At 39.9% G+C, this 18,954-nt stretch overlaps 1 protein-coding gene across 1 annotated transcript; it reads left to right on the top strand.

Annotated features, from left to right (window-relative positions):
• The first annotated feature begins 109 nt into the window (after window positions 1–109).
• Window positions 110–18,665, top strand: LOC127433012 (short transient receptor potential channel 7-like). The gene is made up of 12 exons (XM_051684616.1): window positions 110–243; window positions 5,931–6,693; window positions 9,276–9,458; window positions 9,566–9,730; window positions 11,434–11,650; window positions 12,120–12,353; window positions 12,572–12,836; window positions 16,377–16,572; window positions 16,701–16,922; window positions 17,018–17,095; window positions 17,372–17,447; window positions 18,312–18,665. The coding sequence occupies exons 2-12, from the start codon at window positions 5,941–5,943 to the stop codon at window positions 18,449–18,451; spliced, it is 2,529 nt and encodes an 842-aa protein (XP_051540576.1). The 5' UTR covers window positions 110–243; window positions 5,931–5,940; the 3' UTR covers window positions 18,452–18,665.
• The last annotated feature ends 289 nt before the right edge of the window (window positions 18,666–18,954 follow it).

Raw genomic sequence — 18,954 nt, 5'->3', positions numbered from 1 at the left:
TATTTATTTATTTTTTGGTTTGTTTGTTTGTTTGTTTATTTTAGGGGGTTTACTGTCCTTTTTGAGAATAAGGGAATGGATAACAGACAGAAAAATTCTGGGAAGCAGTGCATCTTTACCTTTGAATTCTGAACTCTAACATCACTTAAGTTTGCGACTGAGTCATATGAGATGAGATGGGCCAGACCTCAGTGAAAGACCTCCAGCCATAAGCCTTTGATCAGCATCAAAGCACCTCAACAGGTGATCTACTGCAGTCAACACAGCAGCTGCTCTGCATGTATCATGGAAAAGTTTCAAATCTGAAATGACCTGCAGATTGGAGTTGACATTCAAATGTAATAGCTTTGACCTCACAAATATTAGGACAAATAATAAACTGAAATTTATTCACATTCTGAGATTGCATTGTAATCGAAAAAATAGGGGAGACCTACTTTTTTTACTCCAGTGAATATTTCTCAGGGTGGGATTATTTATGAAAGTCAATTTCTGTATATACACACAAGCTATCGAATATGACCTTTATTGCCCAAGAAAAAGATACAGTTCACTGAACACATGTTATGATCACAATAAAAACCTCCTGTTTATTGATGCTGTTATAGATAAAGCAGAAAGACTCAATCCACAACACATCTGCATTTAAACTATAAACAAATTGTAAATAACCTATTTAATTATTTTCTGCAAAATGTAAACAGAACAAAGAAATTGTTATTAAAGAATTACCCCAACCTGACATTTATGAAAAACACCCTTGTCCACAGAACATGGAAAATATATGCCTTCACAAAACACCTTCCAGTTTAGATTTAATGTATCCCCTTGTTTTTCCAAGAGCTTTATTACAAAAATGTTTGTTTGAAAGATAGAATTAAATAAATAATTACAAATATTTATTTAATTTTTTTTATAAATATTAAATAATGCTTTATTATATTCAATATTTTATTAAATATTATTAAACTATATTTAAGATTAAATATTTTTTGTTCATCATGATGTTTGAAATCAAAAATATGAATTGATACAATAAAACAAATAAATATTTTATTACTTTTTTGTTTTCTTACCTAGCCTATGTATGTGACTACCGTACCCCCACTCTCCCCTATATACATAGAGAGAGAGAGAGAGAGAGAGAGAGAGAGAGAGAGCGAGAGAGAGAGAGAGAGAGAGAGAGAGAGAGAGAGAGAGAGAGAGAGAGAGATCCCCTTAAAGACCAATTTTGACGTCTTTGTTGATCTGCAAGTGGACTGTGTACAGGCTGACAGACAGCTAAACAGTACTTTGATGATAACATTGCGTCCAAGAACTTGTGGTGGGCGGATGATAATATGAAGAAGAGGGGGAGGGAGAGAGACAGAGGAGAAAAGGTGCATGTCTTACTTTCTGAATGTCACACTTGTTGCACAACAAGACTTGTTGTATGACTCCTGTGGACCGGGGCTCTTTCTTTTAAAATGCTGAATGAGAAAGACCATAGCGAAATGCTCGCAAAGGAGCAGTTTATCATATCCCACGCCGCACTTTGCACCATCCCACTCGCGCTGTCAACGGGTGATGCTGCTGTCGCCTCAACGGAGACCGGCCGAATGCGGCGCAAACCTGCGGGAGGCGCTTCCGAAACTCACCCCTCTGATGCGTTCACCTACAGTGACAGAAACACCTTCTCTCGCCTTGACCGACCGTTAAGCAGGTGTATGACTCTTTCTGGCACTCTGCTAGAGAGTCGAGGCTACTCGGACCGGCAAAACGACTCAACCAAACCAGAGTTACTAGATCTTCATGAAGATGAGGTGTCTAAACAGGTAGAGCACGCCGAGGAGTTTGGACTTCACGCGCACAGGTTATTCGACAGTGATGATGACCTCGAGGATCAGGTGCACCATCACTGGCATCCCCATGAAAGCATCTCACACTATTCGTAAGTATTCAACATCAAATAAGACATAATCTGCTGCTCTGCCATCAGTTGTAACTTTGTAAATTGATGTAAAATTGTATTTTGATCTAAAATAGGAAGAGCAGAAAAGTTTTGATTGACTAAAAAAATGTACATAGATAATGTCGTTTTAGTTATTATTGAATTGAGTTTTTGTTCAGTTGGGATCTGTTTCACGTTCAAAGGCCATGTGTTATCCATTTTATACATTTTTTTGAGAAAAACCAAGAACAAAGATTCTTATTGTCCTTGTGATTTTCGGTAGCCTATCGACCTTATTCACGCTAGCGCCATATTTGATTTTTAATGGGAATGACAACAAAGCTGTGAGGGATAGACTTACCATCTCTTCAATGGGCTGAACTGCAGTGTTTTTGGATCGTTCCGAGGACAACACATTGATAAAATATCTTTCTAAGAACATTCAGTATACAAAGAACTCCAGACAATATGAGTTGTGGAAAATCAGATGTGATCAAGGAGCTTTATACAGCTTTATACCGTTCGTGCCACTGAAGAGAATGTAAGTCTATCCCTCACAGCCTCAGTGTCATTCCCATTAAAAATCAAAGATGGCGCTAGCGTGAATAAGCACTATGGGTGAATAGCATTACAGTTATTAGATTGACTCACCTCTCTCAGGCCTTATTGAAACATAAATTATTCATTCTGTTTATTTTAACCTCTGTTCAGTTTTAAAACAGCTATAGACATTGAAAACTTAAAATTTGTTGTCCACATTGCACTCAAAAAGCTTTCTGATTATGTAAAAACTTAATGTAGGCTAAACATAGTTCACAAATGCAACCAAAATATGCATGTTCAAATATCCATAACCAACATGTGTAACATGAGCACTAGTAATGAAAACAATGAGGGAAACACAAAAAGAAAGGGAAAAGAACAAAGATGGTACGAAAAATCAACAGTTAAGAGATCTCCGCGCACCACTCCCGAAACGAGGCGCCCCAAGAATGATCCGTCTGCCGATCATAACTTCAGCTAGGACCCAACTTTTTATATATCTATCCTCTATATTAATGACCACCCCATCGCCCAAAACACAGAGCCTGGGGCAAAACGAAAACCGAGTGTCCAATACGTCACACACAAAACTCCCAACACTCAACTAAAATTCCTGGATCCCAACACACCACCAAAAAATATGGGCCATGTCCCCATCCTCCGACCGGCACCAGCAGCAGTGGGTGCGTCCCCAAGACCAAGCCCATACAATCCAGAGGGGGCCCAACAGAATCGATACAAAGCCTCAAATTGCACAAGGCACACCCCTGCATCTCCAGACACAGACCCGATGCCCTCCAGAATCCCAGCCCACACTCCCTCCCCCAACAACAAGTCCAAATCCCCCTCCTACAATCTCCTGAGAGAAGCCGAAGCTCCACCCCCCAGACTCCGAACCAGCAGGGAGCAACACACCAATGCCCCACGACCCCCTCCAAAAGCAGCAATCACCACTCCCTTTTCCTCCATCTCCTACGTAGAAAGGTGTGCCCCCTGAAGAAACACCACACCTCCGACGCTCAAGAAGAGAAACAACCCTCCCTCCCCCCATGGGGTGCCCCAACCCATCCACACTCCACGCAGAGAGAGAAAACCCACCTACACCAACACTGACATCCCGACACACAATAAAAAACAGATCGTGTGCCAAAAACAAGACCACATTCCAACATCGCCGCAACCACCAAAACCCGAACATCCCCCGGAACAAAACAAATAGAAAAAAGAAAAAACACGCGCACCAACCCCGCACATGACAAAGCCAACTGGCGTCCACCCCTCCAAACACAAACAGTCCATGCATGCCCACGAGGACCCCCCTGACAACTTCGCCGACGGACCGCTCAAGTCTGTTACCTCCACACAAATTCTGAGAGACAGAACCACACAGCAAAAGACAATCCACAAAACAAACTCCAGCCAGTAGGCGGAACAAACCCAAAGAGCGTGCAGATCCATCCACAAAACCGTCCCGAAGGTGTGCCACTCCGCAAAATAAACTCCGGTCACTAGGCAGAACCAGCACAAAAAGAGCGCGCAGACCCCCCAAACAGTCAAGTGAATGTTCAGCAAGCCGGTCCACTCGGCCGCAATGAGAGCACCACAAAACAACTCACCCACTCCACCGACCCCACGAAGGACATTGCCCGCTGTGGGTATGTGAACATCCCACGGCCCTCCCCAGCATCCACTCCCAACCCGGCCGGGAACACCAGCGCAAAAGTGACTCTCCGCCGATGCAAAAGTCTCCCGCACTCCCCGAATCAACCATGTCCCCCTCCCGCTGAACCGGCAAAGTCCGGGAACAAGAAAATGCTGTGGCCCCCTCAAGAAAGCCCTCCTTCACTCCCCGACCCAACCCAACACAGGATCCCCACCGGATGATCCCAGAAACCCGGCCAGAATCAATCGGGGCCTGTCCCCCTCCGTGGATCCCCGTGCCGGAACCCTGCGAGCTCGCTCAACCCCCAGCCCATGGCCCGCCGTGCCGAGCAGACCCGGAATGAGCTCATCCAGGAACCCCACCACATCCCAACCCTCCTCGGCCCCAGGAGCACCGACAACATGGACGCCACCCCGCCGGCCATGGCCCTCCATGTCCTCCAACCCCTCCCAGACATGCCCCAAATCCACCCCGGCCACCAGCAGACCAGCAGACAACTCCCCCTCCGATGACCCCAGACAATCGATCTGCCCCTCGACACCCCCCACTCCTGCAACCACCCCAGAGAACCCCGCCCCCATGGCAGCAATCAATTGACGCACCACAGCAAGATCCTCCAAGCCAGCAACGACCCCAGCCTGCACCGCTGACATGCCCAGCATCCCTCTGACCAAACTGACCCCCCGGCCCACAGCCTGTCCTGGGGCATCAGCCGAGCATGCAAGCGTCCCCCAATGCCTCCAGAGCCTGAGGATCCCAAACTCCCCGACACATTGTCCCCCTAGAACAGCCACGGAACAGAGTGTACCGTATCCCACCGGTCCACATCACCAAAAGTGTCAAAACTAGCAAAGTGCGCAGAGCTCGCTGCCCACACCTCTGATCCCCGCACGGTGCCACGAGACCCCCTTTCCATAGACTTAAAAGAGTAATGCAGAGACATAGATTTAAGTGCAATTGAGTAAAACAGCAAGACTGAAATTAATGACTGATTCAGGATTGGGACATTTTTGTTAAACAAAATAGTATCGTTCCTAAACTCAAGAGGTGGAGCAGAATGCCATTGGTACACTATCAGAGTAGGGCCTACTGTATATCATGTTTGATATCTTGTGTTGCAAGGCGAGGAAAAAAAATTATATTTTATTCTAAGTGACATCCACAGTTTTCACAGTGTTATTTGCACTGAGGCTCTTGCAAAATCAAAGCGAATTAGATTTCATCCTTGTGTACCTGGTTTGTGTTTGAAATAACTTGTGTAGTTCTGCATCTTTGAATTTAAAGTTCAAGGGAAAATGACACTACAAAGTACCCCCGGTTAATTCAATAAAGTCAGTTAATTAAGTCCTAAGGTGAAGATCACATACATAAAATTACATTAAGAACATCTGTATCAGAGGTGGTGGTATTTTCCTGTCATGACAGGAAGCTCTATTAAAAGTCCATCTGCATTGATCTCATTGACCACAGGTGCAATATTATACTGTACTGTAAAGCAGTCTGCTGTATATACCTAAACCAATGTTGTTTTAGATGAATGGATGTCCTGGACAAATTTCTTCCAGCCTTTGCTTGTCCAACTAGGCCTATTGTAGTCTGGTCTACCCTGCAGGTCAGCTTAAACCAGAATGAATTTCCATGCTGGTCCAGCATGGTTTATGCTACATTGGTGCATCAAAAACTCAGCCGGTGAAGGTTCTCAACAGCATGGTCTTAGCGGGGTAAATGCTGTGAAAAAGCAATGCTTGTCTTTTCAGTTTTCCACATATTTTTTATTTTTTTTTTGTAATTCAGGTTTGAGGCCATGCAGCGTAGACACACCACCCTTAGAGAGAAATGCCGCAGGCAGGCCGTCCGCGGGCCAGCGTACATGTTCAGCGAGAGAGGCACCAGCCTTACCCCTGAGGAGGAGCGCTTCCTGGATGCTGCAGAGTATGGAAATATCCCAGTTGTCCGTAAGATGCTCGAGGAGTCCAAGACTTTGAATGTGAACTGTGTGGACTACATGGGTCAGAACGCATTGCAGCTTGCTGTAGGGAACGAACACTTGGAGGTCACAGAACTGTTGCTGCAGAAGGAGGGGCTGGCACGAGTGGGTGATGCCCTGCTTTTGGCCATCAGCAAGGGCTACATGCGGATAGTGGAGGCCATCCTGTCCCACCCGGCATTCGAGGGTGGACTGCGTCTTACACTGAGTCCCCTAGAGCAAGAGCTACGTGATGATGACTTCTATGCATACGATGAGGATGGAACTCGCTTCTCACAGGACATCACGCCTATGATTCTGGCAGCCCACTGCAAAGAATACGAAATTGTGCATATTCTACTACTTAAGGGGGCTCGCATCGAGAAACCACATGACTACTTCTGCAAGTGTGGTGAGTGTGCTGAGAAACAGAAGCAGGATTCTTTCAGCCACTCAAGATCAAGGATGAATGCCTACAAAGGGCTCGCCAGCGCTGCCTACCTGTCACTCTCCAGCGAGGACCCTGTACTCACAGCTCTGGATCTCAGCAATGAGTTAACACAACTAGCCAACATTGAGACTGAATTTAAGGTAAGGAGATGCACAGAAACACATTCCAATTTAAATTCACCTAAATTGTTTTGCTAGGCCATGAAGTAGAGTTTCAAACTTTTCACTGTCAAGAACCCCCAAATATTATGATCCCCTTGTGTGAGACCCCCTTCCTAAAATATAAAGGTTTTCATACATACAGATCTATACTGTCATTGCCCTAAAGTCAAATCAAACTTTTTAAGGAATAGTTCATCCAAAAAATGAAAATTCTCTCATCATTTACTCACTCTCATGCCATCCCAGATGTGTATGATGGAGGAGTTACATTTTTGGTCTGTTCTCACCCAAAACCAGTTAGATCGCTTCTGAAGACATGGATTAAACCACTAGAGTCGTATGGAGCTTCTTTCATATTTTTGGAGCTTCAAAGTGCTTGCCACCATTAACTTGCATTGAGTGGACCAACAGAGCTGAAATATTCTTCTAAAAAAATTTGTTTGTGTTCTGCAGAAGAAAAAAAAAGTCATACACATCTGGGATGGCATGAGGGTGAGTTAATGATGAGAACATTTTAAATTTGGGGTAAATTAATATTTAAAATATTTTCTGGAAAATATTTCCTTCAGATGAATACCCACTATTAGAATACTGTTAGATGTACAAACCTAAAGAAAAACACAATACACAGTAAATAATCAGAATAAATATTGTTTCAAAGAGAATAGTGCCTTTTATCTCTCAGTGAGCAAGCTAAAGGTGGCACAGTGGTAAGGAGAATATATAGCTGTCAATAGAATAAAATAATTGTGAATAATCACAAGTATAATGAAACAGTAATGTCAAATGTTGGTAAATGTTAACTTTTTATGGGGGGCCTGGGTAGCTCAGTGAGTATTGACGCTGACTACCACCCCTGGAGTCGCGAGTTTGAATCCAGGATGTGCTGAGTGACTCCAGCCAGGTCTCCTAAGCAAACAAATTGGCCCGGTTGCTAGGGAGGGTAGAGTCACATGGGGTAACCTCTCCATGGTCGCGATTAAGTGGTTCTCGCTCTCAATGGGGCACATGGTATGTTGTGCGTGGATCGTGGAGTTTAGCATGAGCCTCCACATGTTGTGAGACACTGCGGTGTAATGCACAGCGAGCCACGTGATAAGATGCATGGATTGACGGTCTCAGAAGCAGAGGGGAGATAGAAATAATAAGAAAAGGGGATACATTTTGTTTTTGTTTTTTACTTTTTATGTTTTTTCTTTTTTTTTTTTACATGTTTTTCTTTGAAATTTTCTACCGACCCCCTAACATGCCTTGAAGCCCCCTGGGGATCCTCATTTTGAAAGCTCATGTGGGCCCTGGGGCAGCAGCTCTGGGTTCAAAGAATTAAAGGGAAAGTTCACCCAGAAATCTAAATTTAGTCAACACTTATTCACCCTAATTGTTTGAAACCCATATGACTTTCTTTTTTTTCTGTGGAATACCAGTGGAGATATCAGGCAGAATGTTAGCCTCAGTCACCATTAATTTTTATTGTTTGGAAAGAAGATGTTGTGAAAGTGAAGCGTGACAGAGGCTGATATTCTGCCTAACGTCTCCTTTTGTGTTCCACGGAAGATAGAAAAACAAAGGGTGATAAGTGATAGAATTTTAATTTTTGCGTAAACTATCTCTTTAAAACAAGATCTTACTGCATTCCTGGCAAAGGCATTTTTATGAATCATTAAGTAATTTGTGGATAATACAAACTCGTAAAGTACTCTCATGATATTTCAAAGCACATTTTAATAAAAATAATAATAATAATAATAATAATAATAATAATTAAAACAGCTTCTCAGTTAATCTAAGAGAAGTCCAATCATGATGAGTGTTCATGACCCTGTACTGGGCTGTGTCTTTATGAGAGAAAAGTCTTCGCTCATTTGAGCTCACAGACAAGCAAAATATTTCACACGAAAACCAATTTCCCACCCTTGAGAGAACCCCTTATTATAAATTAGAGGCTTTTCAGTGACAGTTTCTGGTTCATAGAATCTCTATACACAGAATTTTTCTAAAAAAAAAATTTCTCTAGAGAACTCTGTGCGCTTCAGCGATGTGTGTTGTTTTATATTTAAATATTTTGGGGAGAAGTTCTTCACTGAAAGTCACTCCTGGGAAATATCTAATCACGACTTCTCCAATCCAGACAGCTTTTCCCCTTATTGTGCTTAGTGAGCTATTAATTTAAAATGCTCCATTGAGAGCTTCCTGTAATCATCCTGTTATTATTCTCTCATCATCATTTTTCTCCACAGACTATCACTTTCGACAGTTGTAATGCCGTGTCAACGATTCTGGGTCTGGAATTCGACATAAAATGTTTGATCTCATAAAACAATGCGATGCTATAATTACTGAGGCAGGCTTCTCTTGGGTGCCCTCCATTAGGTACATTTCTGTTTGAGAAGATCAGATGCAAACATCAATTAGACTTCCATTTAGAGGTGTTACTTGGGATTTTTGTTTCAGGACTTCTGCACATCAATGTCTTTCATAGCTGAGTGTGCCCCTGTCATTTGCTGTTTGGGTCTCTGTTGGAGTGAGTAATCCAGTAATACTGTTTCTCTGTTTTGTTTCAGAATGACTACAGGAAGCTCTCAATGCAGTGTAAGGACTTTGTGGTTGGAGTATTGGATCTCTGCAGAAACACAGAGGAAGTGGAGGCCATTCTAAATGGAGATGTGGATCAGAACCCCCCAAGCGAACACCACAGGCCCTGCCTCAGCCGGGTCAAACTGGCCATTAAATATGAAGTCAAAAAGGTACTAAGTAATGTACTCTGTATATCTAAACTATGATTTATAACCAAAAGCAAAATAATTTCCCAAGTGCTTACAAGACAATGTCTAATTTAATCATTTCTGTGCAGTTTGTGGCCCACCCTAACTGCCAGCAGCAGTTACTGACGCTGTGGTATGAGAATCTATCAGGCCTCAGGCAACAGTCTATAGGCGTGAAATGTTGGACAGTACTGGGAGTGATGGTCGGTCTGCCATTTCTTGCCATTGCATACTGGATTATGCCCTGCAGCAAGGTAGATCATTATTGTCCAGTATCAATTCATCTGAAAACAATGGGCAGGCCTACCTTTTTATCCACCGTACAACATTGCAGGAGAAAGATTAGAGCATAAATATCCTTTACACGAATGCGCGTGTGCAGATGCGAGCACTTGGCCAACAAATTGCCAATGAGCTGTGCAGATTGAACATATTAACATGTGTTCTTGTGTTACTGTGGCGGTACAAACCTCAGTACACAAGGGGGTGATAGAATTGCCATCAAAAGTCTGTGCCATTTAATTGGATGTGTTATTATTCAGGTAAGTTGCTATAAATTGACTATACTGACTATATTACTTGCTCAACAATATTCTCTTCAGTCTGTTGCTCTGCCATGACAATAGTTGACTTGAAAGAGAAAACTAAACGTAGAAGCAGACTAATGTCCCCTACAGCAACCTTTATGCCAACGTTGAGAATGCAACACAGTCTGGAACTCAACAACTCATGAAATCAAGCTTGCGCAGCTAGAAACCTCTGCATTCACGCACTTGTGAAAAGTATGTTTCGGCCTTTACAGTGTAGATGAGTGGTTCTCAAGTGGTGGGCTACACCCAACAATGGATGGATCAGGATCTGTTCTAAAAGGGTCACAAACATACATACATACATATATATATATATATATATATATATATATATATATATATATATATATATATATACTGTATATATATATGTGTGTGTTATTTATTTAAATTACATAAACGGTTTTTGGTCAACCTGGTCTAATAGAATGAACATTACTCTATATACATTTTTGCAAACTGACTTGTATGTGCCGCTCTCCAGGTTTTGCTGCAGTTTCCTGGTGAAATGGACACTAGAGGTGCTACAACAACTGTGTGATTTAATCATTGTCACACAAATCACAAGTACAGTTGCTGATTTTAATTTTATAAAAATGTATTTTTCACTCCATTACTCACCCTATACTATGTTATGATATCAAAACACTTTTACTTTTACGCATGATTTGAAAAATGAAACATTTTAACACTTGTATTATAGACCCATCTACATATTCACACTTATTCGTATGTCTTTAGCTTGCTTGGTAGCTTACCTGATTGGACATTGAGTTGGACTTTGAGCATGATGACCGTGGTTCGAAACCAGCCAAAGACTCACAAAACTGAAAGTGGCATAGAAGCGACACAAAATGACATGGTTGCTTTAGTTAATGTGTCTTTTCTTTTTTATTTTCTTTTTTATTTGCATTTTAAAACACTATCGGTTAGGGTTAGGTGTTGGTTAAGGGTAAAGATGTTTGTTTTGTTAAACTCTCATTTATCTTTCCGGACACTATTGGATAGGTTTAGGGTAACGTTTTAGGTTAGGGAGGTATGCTTTACTTATTAAAACATCCATCTAAAATTCACCTTAAAAACCTCATCTGATTACAACCTCATTTCGCTAGCTTTTGGTGCCCCCTGCTGGACATTTCACTTGAAAACAGCAGCCAAACATGTAATGAAGCATACAATTTCAGTTTTGAAAAAACTTTGCAATGCTCATGTAAATTTCATGAGACTAGGCTGTTTTTGGTGCAAATCAATCTGGCTAACTTGGAGAGGTTGTGATAAACAATGTAAAAAAGTGTATATTCTGTAAAAAGATTGTTTTTATTGATATTTTGGATATTATGTGCCTTTGTTATTTATCTTTTCACCAGGTGGGACAGGTTCTCCGCAGTCCCTTTATGAAATTTGTAGCTCATGCTGTCTCATTCACCCTCTTCTTGGGGCTTCTGGTTCTCAATGCTTCGGACCGATTTGCAGGAGTCAAAACCCTTCCTAACGAAACCATCACTGATCATCCACGTCAGATCTTTCGCATCAAAACCACTCAGTTCTCTTGGACAGAGATGTTAATCATGAAATGGGTACTTGGTGAGTATCAGTCTTCAGTCATGCCTGATCAACAGAAAGTTGTTGGATGTAGTTCATAATTTGAGTTGTGATCTTGAAATGTCCTCTAAAGCAATTTTTTGTCATTTTTTACTCACCTTCATGTTGTTTCAAACCTATATAAAACAAAAATAGATGTCAGGCATACTGCGAGCCTCAGTCACCATTCACTTTTGTTGTATCGAAAAAAGATGCAATGGAAGTGAATGGTAACTGAGACTAACATTATGTCTGACATCTAGTTTCGTATACCGTGAGAAAGAAAAAAAGTCATACCTTTTTTGAACAACATGAGGGTGAGTAAATGATGACAGAATTTTTATTTTTGGGTGAACTATCCCTTTAAGATTAATTTCACTCAATGTTTGCATCAAAACACCACCAAAAAGAAACATATACACATAGTTATGATGAAATACCCTTAATTCTTTGCTTTGATTCTTCTGATCAGGAATGATCTGGTCGGAGTGTAAGGAAGTTTGGGCTGACGGGCTGCGTGAGTACATAATGCATTTGTGGAACGTTTTAGACTTCGGCATGCTGTCGATCTTTGTAGCATCCTTCACTGCACGGCTCATGGCTTTTCTTCGAGCTTCTCGTGCACAGCTGTATGTGGACTTGCATTTGACCAGTGCAGACCTGAGCAATGCCTCATTACCAGCAGATGTAGCCTACTTCACTTATGGTAGGTTGCGTGCTGTCATGCTCTATTTAAGACCAAAAATGTATTGAGATGTTTGTGTTTTCTTCCATTTTATCAGTAAATTCAAGAATGTGTGTCTGTTTCTTTTCACAGTCACATGCTAATAAATGTAGCACATGCTTTTCTGTTGTCCTCCGAGTTTAAACAAAATGCTGCCATCAAGTGGTGATACCAAACATTTACTGATTTCTGTCTTTCAGCCAGGAACAGGTGGCTTCCCTCTGATCCTCAGCTCATCTCTGAGGGATTGTACTCTATTGCTGTGGTGCTGAGTTTCTCTCGTATTGCCTATGTTCTGCCGGCCAATGAGAGTTTCGGACCCCTGCAAATATCAATCGGCCGCACTGTTAAGGATATTTTTAAATTCATGGTCATCTTCACCATGGTCTTTCTTGCCTTTATGATTGGCATGTTCAATTTGTATTCTTACTATTTAGGAGCCAAGTACAACCCCGCTTTTACCACGTAAGTCTGGGAAATTTACAATAAAAATATTTTTTATGTAGGACTTAATTGTTAAAGGAATGTTACAGGTTCAATGCAAGTTAAGCTCAATTGACAGAATTTGTGGCATAATGTTGATTACCACAAAAAAAAAAAAAAAAAAAAAATATATATATATATATATATATATATATATATATATATACACACACACACACACACACACACACACACACACACACACTGGCAGCCAAAAGTTTGGAATAATGTACAGATTTTGCTCTTATGGAAAGAAATTGGTACTTTTATTCACCAAAGTGGCATTCAACTGATCACAATGTATAGTCAGGACATTAATAATGTGAAAAATTACTATTACAATTTGATTTGTTTTTTTCAGAACTTCTTAAACTACTTCAAAGAGTTCTCATCAAAAAATCCTCCACGTGCAGCAATGACAGCTTTGCAGATCCTTGGCATTCTAGCTGTCAGTTTGTCCAGATACTCAGGTGACATTTCACCCCACGCTTCCTGTAGCACTTGCCATAGATGTGGCTGTCTTGCCGGGCACTTCTCACGCACCTTACAGTCTAGCTGATCCCACAAAAGCTCCATGGGGTTAAGATCCATAACACTCTTTTCCAGTTATCTGTTGTCCAATGTCTGTGTTTCTTTGCCCACTCTAACCTTTTCTTTTTGTATTTCTGTTTCAAAAGTGGCTTTTTCTTTGCAATACTTCTCATAAGGCCTGCACCCCTGAGTCTACTCGTTACTGTTGTACATGAAACTGGTGTTAAGTGGGTAGAATTCAATGAAGCTGTCAGCTGAGGACATGTGAGGCATCTATTTCTCAAACTAGAGTCTCTGATGTACTTATCCTCTTGTTTAGTAGTACATCTGGGCCTTCCACATCTCTTTCTGTCATTGTTAGAGCCAGTCGTCCTTTGTCTTTGAAGACTGTAGTGTACACCTTCGTATGAAATCTTCAGTTTTTTGGCAATTTCAAGTATTGTATAGCCTTCATTCCTCAAAACAATGATTGACTGACGAATTTCTAGAGAAAGCTGTTTCTTGTTTGCCATTTTTGACCTAATATTGACCTTAAGACATGCCAGTCTATTGCATACTGTGGCAACTCAAAAACAAACACAAAGACAATGGTAAGCTTCATTTAGCAAACCAAATAGCTTTCAGCAGAGTTTGGTATAATGGAAAGTGATTTTCGAGTACCAAATTAGCAATTTAGCATGATTATTCAAGGATAAGGTGTTGGAGTGAAGGCTGCTGGAAATGAGGCCTGTCTAGATTTGATCAGAAATTACATTTTTTCAAATAGTGATGGTGCTGTTTTTTACATCAGTAATGTCCTGACTATACTTTGTGATCAGCTGAATGCCACTTTGGTGAATTAAAGTACCAATTTCCTCCCGAAACAGCAAAACCTTTACATTATTCCAAACTTTTGGTCACCAGTGTATGTATATATATATATATATATATATATATATATATGACTCATCCTTCCTTTATAGAAAAACTTACAGTGGAAGAGAATGGGGCCAATCAATTAACAGTAAAATTCACATCTTTTCAAAAGCATAGCAACAAGATTTAAACATTATATGTTTTAACACCAATTTTTGATAAATGAGGAACGAGCCAGAATTATTTTTTTGGAAATCAACATTATGCCACAATATGCTGTTAATTGAGCTTAACTTGTATACAACCCTTAAAATTTCTTTAAAATTTGTCGATAAAATTTGAGGCATGCTCTTGATAACAGAAAACAATTTTGACTTTTCCCTCTGTCTGTCAGTTTCATCCGCAGGATAAATGTTAAAAAACACTAATTTGAAAGTACCAGTATAGTGACAAGAGCTAAACATTAAGGGCTCTATTTTTGTGAGTGCGCAAAGCACAGCATTACGTGCAACGTATGCAGAGCGCTAATTCTAAGCACAATTGTCGTGCCAGCGCAAGTGGGCATGTGTGGGTGTTTGCACTATTTGTAGTTGTAAATGCGCACAAACTGTGGGTGTATTGTATGTTAATGACGTTTCATAACCACGTCTGGTTTTAGTGCTAAGTCTAAATTCAGTTCCAACATTTGCAGTTTAGAGGTTCCACCAGCAGGTGGTAATAAAGTTAATGTCCAAACTCTGAAAATATATAGTGGAACATCAAAGGATGCCCCTGACAATCGCCATTTTATGAAAAAATAAAATAAATAAATTGTGTTAAACTATCTATAGATCATGGTTTATTCTTCAATTATTATTAGTAGTAGTATATTTGATATACTGTAATTTGTATTGGTATTTTTCCACCTGTTGTCGTACAGTGATTTTAAATCACCGCAAAAGGCGCCAGTGAAAGAAATTTGCTGAGGATAAAATGTTTGGATTTGGTATGATTTTTGACCACTTCATTATTTTGATTATATTTTTGTTTCCTTTGAAGTTTAATTTTAATTTAGAAATAATTTTGATTTAATTTTTTAATGTTTCAATAAATGAATGACATTTTTCAAAATCAAAATCGAATGGTAGAAGAGAAGTGCGTGAAGTGTGTAATACAGTCGCTATTAATAATAGCCATGATTTGTGTGTCAGTAGATACAAATTCTTAATAATACTTATATATTCTATAATTTAATGGAGTGTACATCCATATCCTGACGAGAATCACATTTTCTATGTCACTGTCATAGATATATGCCTGACATTCATCACGGACACAGTTAATGCACAAAAATAACTTAGTCCATATTTCTATTCTTTTAATTCATTGCATACAGCCCAGTTACACTACCAATTTCTAATGAATATGCTGTCTTTATTTATATCACTGGTGTCTGAGGGAATTAACTATATAAAAGATGCAGATGCTGCAATAACCAGAGAAGAACACATTTCCCCAAACCCACTTGCACCTATTAGCGCATGCTTAATAGCATGAAAATATCAAAACTTCATGGCCATGCCCATTGACTTAATGCTTCAGACTTAAAACTTAGCACTAGCGCTCTTAACATAGGGTCCTCTATGTGTTAACATGAGACTAGTGTCATAAATTTACTTACCTTGTCTATGCAATGTTTTTACAATCTTTCAACTCCTGTCATGACCATGTAAAGCCAGTAAACATTTGAATGTTGAATGCATAACAATTTCAGTAATCCCACTACAAAAATTATTATTTGGACAACTTTACAGCTCAGATAACATACATTTTTGTGTGGATGGATTGATATAAGTGCTTTAACACATGTAAGAAGCATATATCTGCTTTTAAACCCTCCTCAATGCCATGACCCATAGACTTCCATATGTGTATTACTATACATGCGATTTTGGTTTGTTTTTACAAACTGAGAACAAGTCAAAATTATTTTCTGTGGTAATTGACAGTATATCGCAGATGCTGATGATAGAGCTTAACTTGTTTTTAACCTGGAATATTCCTTTAATTGTTTCTTTTTCATTGTGTGTGTGTGTGTGTGTGTGTGTGTGTGTGTGTGTGTGTGTGTGTGTGTGTGTGTGTGTCTGTGTATTACAGGGTTGAAGAAAGTTTTAAGACACTCTTCTGGTCCATTTTTGGTTTGTCTGAGGTGATCTCTGTGGTCTTGAAGTATGATCATAAGTTCATTGAGAACATTGGTTATGTGCTCTATGGGGTCTACAATGTCACGATGGTGGTGGTATTGCTCAACATGCTGATAGCCATGATTAACCATTCATATCAGGAAATTGAGGTGAGATCAGTTTACTTTTCTTTCCCAAAAATACTCTTTGTTAACAGATTTGCAGTGTTGCAATATCAGTGAGTAGTGCCTGGATCATATGTCATAATGGATATGGTTGTGTGTGTGTGTGAGAACAGGAAGACGCTGATGTAGAATGGAAGTTTGCTCGTGCAAAGCTGTGGCTCTCCTATTTTGATGAAGGCAGCACTCTTCCACCCCCCTTTAATCTAATACCCAGCCCCAAATCCTTCTATTACATGGCTCAACGCACCAAAGCATGCCTAGTGAGTTTGTGCAAGGCCAGAATCCGTACTCAAAGTAGCCAGCAAGACAAGGGAATGGCCAATCCACGGTCTAAGGTCAGAGTTCAAGCAAGGGTTTTTGTTTCATTTTTCAACTTAAGAACAAACAAAATTATAATTATTTACATATTTTTTATTTATTTATTTTTCAGCTTCATCGGTTTCAACCTTACCATGCACAAGAGGGATTCACAGTTAGAAATCCCATCAAACACCTGACAAGATATCAGGTACTGATAAATGTTTTCCCCCAACTCTTTAATTTATAGTAATTGAAGGCAAAGTCAACATATTACTTTTGTAATCTTGTGTATTTCCAAGCAAAAAGGGATCTTCAATAAGAAAAAATATAAGGCGGTGCTTGATTTGATCCGTTGGGATTTGATTGGATCAGGAAAATAACGTGCACAGATGCATCGTGCCAAATGAGACCAGCAACTCGCATCAAAAAAGTAAACAGGGTCAAATTTGATTTCATATTGACTTGAACTCTCTTGATCTCATAGAAACTCATGAAACGTCTCATCAAGCGATATGTCCTAAAGGCTCAAATTGACAGTGAAAGTGATGAGATCAATGAAGGTAAGATTAACCTGTTTTATGGTTTTAGAGGAATAGTTCACCCAAAAATGAAAATTCTCTCAACATTTACTCAGCCTCACACCATCCCAGATGTGTGACTTTCTTCTGTTGAACACAAAGATATTTAGAAGAATATTTCAGCTCTGTAGGTCCATACAATGCAAGTGAATGGTGACCAAAACTTTGAAGCTCCAAAAAGCTCATAAAGGCAGCCTAAAAGTAATCCATACGACTCCACTGGTTTAATCCATGTCTTCTGAAGTGTTTCAAACAGTTTTGGGTGAGAACAGACCAAAATATAACTCCTTTTTCATTGTACATCTTGTCATTGCAATCTTTAGGCACGATCATGATTTCAAGCTTGATTACAATTACTAGTGCTTGACGCATATGCTGAGCGCTAGATGGTGCTAGGAAGTGTTATCGAGCTTGAAATAATGTTCGCCAAGGAAACTGCAGATGTCAAGATATACTGTGAAAAAGGAGTTATATTTTGGTCTGTTCTCACCCAAAACCGGATGGATTGCTCCAGAAGACTTGGATTAAGCCACTGGAGTGTTTTTTTTTAAGCTTCAGAAAGAAAGCAGAAAGAAAGTTATACACATCTGGGATGGCATGATTGTGAGTAAATAATGAGAGAATACAATTTTTGAGTGAACTATTCCAGACTCATAAGGACAACCAAGATGCATTTCTTCATTTGTTTTTCTTTGATGTATGCCCTAAAACGCATCCCTGTGATTGTCCAATGTTATAGCCTACATGCACTGTATGTGTAGAAATTGCTATAACCTCATGTTTCTTGTGATTTTGCAACCAAATATTACTTGAAACCCATGTTTTGTGTATGACATTTTGTCTCAGGTGAGTTGAAGGAGATCAAGCAGGATATTTCCAGTCTCCGCTATGAGCTCCTTGAGGAAAAGTCACAGGCCACTGAAGAACTTGCTGAACTCATCCAACAGCTTGGAGACAAACTCAGCAAAGGAACCAAGAGACCATGAAAAGTGGACCATTGCAATTGCTTTATGAAGAGGCTACCCTTGTACAGCTCACAGAAATCAGATCTGCTAAAAAGTTTAGTTTAGAGACTAACTTTTAAGCCCCTTTATGCTCTCACTCTGATTTAGTCATTGGTTTGTGAAATGTTTGAGGCTGCCTTTCTGGGCATTAGGTTGCACATTAAAACAATTAAAGTAAGTGATTGTAGCACTAACTCAGGAGAGATTCAACACTATAGTAAAATAATAATACACTTAGATGAATATATTATCACAATACTAATATTACTAACATATAAATTACAGAGCTATGTGTGTTAGTATTAAATATTATGACAATGTATTTTCAACAATAAAATATATTTAATGTTTTTGGTTGTACTTTAATTTTTGAGGCCATAGCATTTTTCTCAGATTTTTATGTTGACATTTTATTAACATACAAATAATGGTGCGGTGAATCTCACAAGACCTGTCAAGGCCATATCTGGGTCATATTTCACCCC

This window comes from Myxocyprinus asiaticus, chromosome 42 (assembly GCF_019703515.2).
Source record: "Myxocyprinus asiaticus isolate MX2 ecotype Aquarium Trade chromosome 42, UBuf_Myxa_2, whole genome shotgun sequence".
NCBI lineage: Eukaryota > Metazoa > Chordata > Actinopteri > Cypriniformes > Catostomidae > Myxocyprinus > Myxocyprinus asiaticus.
The sequence above is the reverse complement of the archived record's forward strand: the minus strand, read 5'-3'. Positions and strand labels throughout refer to the sequence as shown.

Excerpts from the sequence above, each read along its gene's own strand:
- LOC127433012 (XM_051684616.1), top strand. The coding sequence starts at position 5,941 with ATGCAGCGTAGACACACCACCCTTAGAGAGAAATGCCGCAGGCAGGCC. Across the intron at positions 6,694-9,275 it reads ACATTGAGACTGAATTTAAG|AATGACTACAGGAAGCTCTC; the intron begins GTAAGGAGATGC and ends GTTTTGTTTCAG. Across the intron at positions 9,731-11,433 it reads GGATTATGCCCTGCAGCAAG|GTGGGACAGGTTCTCCGCAG; the intron begins GTAGATCATTAT and ends TCTTTTCACCAG.